This window comes from Nothobranchius furzeri, chromosome 14 (assembly GCF_043380555.1).
Source record: "Nothobranchius furzeri strain GRZ-AD chromosome 14, NfurGRZ-RIMD1, whole genome shotgun sequence".
NCBI classification, from domain to species: domain Eukaryota; kingdom Metazoa; phylum Chordata; class Actinopteri; order Cyprinodontiformes; family Nothobranchiidae; genus Nothobranchius; species Nothobranchius furzeri.
In genome coordinates this window covers 30,180,305-30,186,622 of record NC_091754.1, presented here as the reverse complement: position 1 = coordinate 30,186,622, position 6,318 = coordinate 30,180,305, and the positions used below count along the sequence as shown (strand labels likewise).

At 40.2% G+C, this 6,318-nt stretch overlaps 1 protein-coding gene across 1 annotated transcript; it reads left to right on the top strand.

Annotated features, from left to right (window-relative positions):
• Nucleotides 1-911: 911 nt before the first annotated feature.
• dnajc15 (DnaJ (Hsp40) homolog, subfamily C, member 15) lies at nucleotides 912-5,746 on the top strand. The gene is made up of 6 exons (XM_015965944.2): nucleotides 912-1,069; nucleotides 1,477-1,528; nucleotides 1,628-1,701; nucleotides 1,885-1,961; nucleotides 2,043-2,113; nucleotides 5,343-5,746. Exons 1-6 carry the CDS (start codon nucleotides 968-970, stop codon nucleotides 5,411-5,413), a joined length of 447 nt encoding a protein of 148 aa, XP_015821430.1. The 5' UTR covers nucleotides 912-967; the 3' UTR covers nucleotides 5,414-5,746.
• Nucleotides 5,747-6,318: the final 572 nt, after the last annotated feature.

The following is a 6,318-nucleotide window of genomic DNA, read 5'->3' as shown; positions in this document are numbered from 1 at the left end:
TTGAAGCCTTCTGCTTACCTCCTCCAAGTGCGCTTCACAGAAGATCATAGGGCACAGTGAGAGTATTGGGATTGGCCAATAGGTTATGACAAGGCGAAATCTCTGTCTGCCATCTTGTGGCAAAACTTGGAACTACACATTGGTTTTATTAACTGAGTAAAACACACTGGATGTGTGGAGTCAAGGTACTAAATCCATCAATTAACAGTTTTCAATGTACTTTATAAATAAGAAAGGGTGAATTGTCACCCTCTGGTGGCGTAAACGTGGAACTACACGTTGCGTCTCAGTAGATAACTTTTTTGCCTCTTCATTTCAATTAAGCTGAAAAAAATCTATTATTGTGCACTTAAAATAATATGAAGGATGAAGAGAAGAAAGATAATAAAGGTTTTCATTTTTAAAAGTGGAATAACTTCTAGGCAGAAAGGCTTCTTTTAAATTAAATGCTCTGGCATTTTGGGGTCAGTCAAAGGGAAACTCACTCTAAAAGTCTTATTTTTAGATAAAAACACCATTAGAACTACATTTAATATAGCCTAAATATATGAAACATGTGTGGAGTCAAAGTGCATAACCCAGCAATCTACAGCGCTTATTGGAACAGAATTTAATGGATGAATATAAACATCTTCACTGGGGATAAAGGATGAAATGCTTTCTTTTATTTGTCTTTTTAGAACCATCGTATAATTCATCGACATACATACGGTATAATTTCAGTTTATCGCCACTTGGCGGTGATAATTCGCGTGTTAGTTTAGCGTTGTAGCTAGCTGTGTTTAGCACTTTGTCTCCACACAACAATTTCTTTGTTTTTACCTTTAAGTAAGATTTAAATATTTCCGTAGCAGCGGCGGTAGAATGCGTAGAATTGGTTTATTTTTTATCCGGAAACAGTAATTTATTTTGATAGTATTGACCGGATGTAGATTAATGTCTCTTTTGTTTTGATGTTAAAGCCAACATGGCGCACACCGGTGTCTCGGCCATGGATGACACGACACGATATTCTGAATATTCCTCTAAAACGAATGTCAGGAGCGACGCAGAGATAGACAGGCAGCTGGTAAGCATAGGTGTTAGCGTCAGGTGCATTATCGAGTCTTTTAAATAGAGCTTATATGTTTTTTTTCATTAGATATACCGGTGTGACCGCTAACAGCATGTTCTTCTGACAGTTACGTCAGATACCTGAACTCGTCCAAGTAAACCTGGTTAGTTAAGTAAAACTGCTAAATTGTAAATGTGAAATATAAATGTCGCTTTGACGATTAATTTTGTTAAATTAAGTTTTGTTCTTAAGACCTTTTCTTGTTAAAAAAAAGGTCAAATTAGTCACGTTTACCCACATTCTAGCGCTGTAGGAAACCCGAGCTTCAAACATTCGGGGACATTAAATTTTAAGAGAATTATGGATTTGGGGGACATCAGAATTAACTGTTAGACAGCTGATGGCTCATTTCCTGTTAACAGGGCAGAACTCTGATCGCTGTTGGTCTTGGTGTTGCTGCTGCAGGTTTTGCAGGTAAACATGGTTTATATTCCTCAGATGTATTAAAACTCATTTTATTACATTTTTGTAAGGATGTTTTTATTTATATTCTCTTGTTTCTTTGACCCTCAGGTCGTTATGCGTTTCAACTGTGGAAGCCTCTTGGACAAGTTTTCTCTGAGACGGCCAAGAAGATGCCCACATCAGTGAGTCATTCATCCTCACACCAGATTCCCTTTTGCACTGCTATTGTTATTGTCAGTAACTTATTCTTTATTAGTCTGTTGTCCAGAAAAGAAATGCCTGTAAAAAATGATATTTTATGTGGCTGAAGATTCCAGAGAGTCATACATACTGACAATCAACCCAACACTCTTCTGTAACACCAGGCTTTCTCTTCATACTACAAAGGAGGTTTTGAGCAGAAGATGTCCAGGCGAGAGGCAAGCCTGATTCTGGGCATCAGGTAATAGATTTAAGGTCACTGGGAGTGCTGGTTTGTGGTCTCATATCAAAGAAGGACTACTTTTGTTTGTGTCATATTCAGCCCAGCCAGCACGAAAGTTAAAGTGCGGGAGGCACATCGGAGGATCATGGTCCTGAACCATCCAGATAAAGGTGAGCTTACTCAGATTCTGTGTAACATCTGCAGTTCTTTATAATAAAACTAAATAATAAATAAAACAACAAAGCTGTTCACAAATCTGATCGTTCTGTGTTAGTGAGCATGTCGTCTTTGTAGAGATAATCAATCCCACCTCACAGGTGTGGTATGCCCAGGTGCTGGTTAGACATCATGAATGTTGCACAGGTGGGCCTCAGGGCTGCAAGATTATGACCAAAATAATAATCACGATTATTTTGATCAATGTTGTAATCACGATTATTCATCTTATCTGGTAAAATATGTATTTTTATTGCACCAATAACAAACAATGTTGCAACATTTTTCTGTGAAAAATGAAACTTTAGAATCGATTATAAATAATGCAAAACCCCTCCAAAAAACTCCTTTACTTTTATATTTAAAGTGCTAACTAATTATCTCAAAGTGCAACTTAACAGAAAGAATTACAGCTTATACAGAAAAGGCCTCCTGTGTTTGTTTCATGGCCTCCTACTACTTGTTGCCGGTCTGTTTGTGGAGCCGGTGGTGAGAGGTAGCTGATAGCCAGGGGTTCTTCTGGGGATAAATCTGGGTGCCGTGGGTCGACGGTACCTGGGTCTGACTCTGTTTACCAGGAGTCCAGAAGATGTGGAGCATCTCCAGCAGCAATGTCTCTGACATTGCCTATTGCTGGTGATGGCGGATGGCTCTTCATCAGAAGAATCTCTAAAAGTATAAATATATCAGATTTTATAAAACATATTCAAGCAGTAAATACTAGGAAATGATAACTGTAAAAAAAAAAAGAACTAAAGCTAGAAATATATTTGAACTGTTGATAAACTCACTGCAGCTGTGATGGTAAATAATTTTCATCCACACCTCAATCCTCGAGGTCCTCATCTGTGCTCCAGACATGCTGGTTCCCAAAGTCAGAGACTCTCTTGGTCAGCTTGCTTCTCACACCAAACCTTCTGTCAGGAATCTTGGCGTGACCTTTGACCCAGCTCTCACCCTGGATTCTCATGTCAGTTCTCTTGTTCGCTCTTCCTTCTTCCATCTCAGGAACATTGCTAAGCTGAGTCCCATTCCGTCCCGCTCTGAACTTGAGACAGTTATCCACACCTTCATCTCCTCACGCTTAGACTACTGTAACTCTCTTTTCACGTGTCTGAGCAGAACCTCCCTGAACCGTCTACAGGTGATTCAGAATGCCTGTGCTCGGCTTCTGACCAAGTCCTCCAAACACACCCACATCACCCCGCTTCTCCTCCAGCTTCATTGGCTGCCAGTCAACTTCAGGGTTCATTTCAAGATCCTGGTTCTGGTCTATAGGGCCTTACATGGACAAGCACCATCTTACATTGGTGATCTTCTTAGTCCCTACACCCCCAGCAGGTCCCTGAGGTCCAGTGATCAAAGCCTACTGGTTGTACAGCACCAGGCTAAAGACCAAAGGTGACAGATCATTTGCTGCTGTGGCCCCCAGACTCTGGACCTCTCTCCCCCTGAGACTGAGATCAGTGGACTCAGTGGTCTCCTTTAAAAAGCAGCTGAAGACTCACTTGTTCAAGCTGGCTTTTGTATGACCTTCTTCACCACTCTCTCTTTATTCTGCTCTCCCCACCTATTCCACCTTCCTCAGGATCCACTGATTTCCCTCTTTCCTACTCACTCTCTCTCTTTCTTAACATTTTTAATCACTATTGCCTATTTTTGCTCATTTTAATATATTTTTAAACATTTTGTAAATGCTTTTTTATATTTTTACATTTTTTGTTTTTGTGAAGCGCCTCTTGATTTTTATCTTGAGAGGCGTTATAGAAATGATACTTAATTCTTCTTTCTTCTTCTTCAACCACAGATGTACTTATGTACAGTAATATATTTACCCAAAATAATTATTATTTACATCCGTAGAAGAGATAAAAGTTGAAAATATGCGTCCAAAACAATTCCACTAGTGTGTTTATTTCCTGGTTCCCAGGCAGGGACTTGCGTAACCTTACCATTAAGTATTGTATGCCACTGGAAAGCGCTGAGGCTCGGCTTTCAGAATCAGTTGGAATTACGATGATTGCGCAAACGGTCAAAGGGTTATGGCAGTTCAAAATATGGAAGCCATTTTGTGTCGCGCCAACACAACCACAGTAGAAGGTTATTGAAGCTTTAGCCGTGCTTTTGCCCAAGCAGAATAGCTCGCATTTAGAATGTAAATATTGTTGACGATCGGGTTAATTTAAAGTCTCTTTCTGGAGTATTTCTCTTATCCGATGGCACCATCTAGTGGCTGACAAGCATATCACACAAAAAGTCATTCGCTCTGTTTTTTTAAGATGGCGACTTCACGTTGTTTGTTTATAAATGTGCTTCTGTAGCCGACAAACAGAGCTAAAACACGTTGTTTTACAAGTAATATTCTCATCTCATGTTGTGTTCTCATATATTTATATTTTAGAGACTTACTTGTCCGTGAAAAGTTCATCAACTCTGCATCAGCTGAAGTATTCCTTAAATTTGAAAAAATTAAGCGGTAGTCTAACGCTATTGGTTAGTTCTGGTCGGCGCTCCGTTTCCCATTTCTGACAAATCATACATAATTTCTGAAAGTAGAAAACTTCAGAAAGCTGCTTTAAGTGTGGCCACCAAAATCTTGATCACAATCAAAATCCGATTAATTATGCAGCCCTAGTGTGCCTTGGACTGGCCACAATAAAAGGCCACTTACAATATTTAAGAGTAACTTGGCTTTTGTGTAAAATGTTTCAGATCTTTGAGTTCAGTTGTTAAAAATCACAGCAAAACAAAAGGGTTGTTTACATTTTCGTACCCGAATCTAAAATCGACAATATGCTGAGACGTTTATTTTCATGTTCTCTCCAGATTGCAAGTTTATTTATGTCTTTAACAGGTTAACTTGTATTTCAAAGTGAATGTTTTTTTTTTTAACGATAACTTGAATTTCTGCTGATTTCACAATAAACGAAAAGAGATACTTTATTTTTAAAAAGTAGAAACATGCTGCTGGAAAATGAGTCGAGGTAAATGACCCGGAGCATCACTCTCTTTCATCCCAAGAAGACAGAGCTCGTTGGTTTCTAGATAGCATTATGAGATTTAAGACGCTTATTTATCTCAAGGTAATCGCTCGGACACAAACATGTTTTGTTATTTATTATGAGTGTGTGAAACGTTTATCATATGTTACAGAATCTGATTAACACCGGTTTGTGTTTGTAGGTGGGTCACCATACCTCGCTGCCAAGATCAATGAAGCCAAAGACCTTTTGGATAAAGAGATCCGCCGATGACCCATAATGTCACATTAAGGACTTCCATCTCTGTGTCAGATCAGTTCTGGTGTTTCATCAGGGTCCACATCAGCACCACAACAGGGAATCCACTCAGAAAACAATGTTAATCATATGAGTGTGCAGGCTTCTCGCCCTCTAGTGGTAGCTGCTTGAAATGCTGCTGAGTTTTTGTGTCCATGTGAAGCATTCAGGTTTGAGTCTTTATATGTTAAATGTGTTAAATAAAGATTTATGTAAGAAACAATTAGATAAAATCAAGATTTCTGTTTTTATTATAAGTTTATTTGAAGATGGCAACAAGTGACCAATAAAGATCAACTTAACCATCAAGTCTGACCATTCTTCGTGTGTCTGAAAGTCACAAGCATCTGGCTGCAGACATCAGATGGCTTCTTCTTTGTCGTCACCGGAAATGATGTAACCGGAAAAACAAGACATCGGGTCATTACCTTTGCGGGAAGTAGTTTGGATTTGACGAGAAAAACCGTACCGTGTGGTGGGTCATTACTTTAACCAGAAGTTCTTAATTTCGGAAGTTTTTTTTCTTCAAATTTGGGCTGGCGAGTTTTTAAATAACGCCGTTACCCACGTTGCAAGAAAATTCCATCCATTTTCATCCGCTTATCCGGAGGCGGGTCACGGGGGCAGTAGCCTAAGGCGAGAGGCCCAGACTTCCCTCACCCCAGCCACTTGGGCCAGCTCCTCCGGAGGAATCCCAAGGCGTTCCCTGGCCAGGTGAGAGACATAGTCCCTCCACCGTGTCATGGGTCTACCTTTAGGTCTCCTCCCGGTTGGACATGCCCGGAAAGCCTCACCAGGGAGGCGTCCAGGAGGCATCCTGACCAGATGCCCGAGCCACCTCATCTGGCTCCTCTCGATGTGGAGGAGCAGCGGGTCTACTC

Excerpts from the sequence above, each read along its gene's own strand:
- dnajc15 (XM_015965944.2), top strand. The coding sequence starts at position 968 with ATGGCGCACACCGGTGTCTCGGCCATGGATGACACGACACGATATTCT. Across the intron at positions 1,070-1,476 it reads CAGAGATAGACAGGCAGCTG|GGCAGAACTCTGATCGCTGT; the intron begins GTAAGCATAGGT and ends TCCTGTTAACAG. Across the intron at positions 2,114-5,342 it reads CCTGAACCATCCAGATAAAG|GTGGGTCACCATACCTCGCT; the intron begins GTGAGCTTACTC and ends TTGTGTTTGTAG.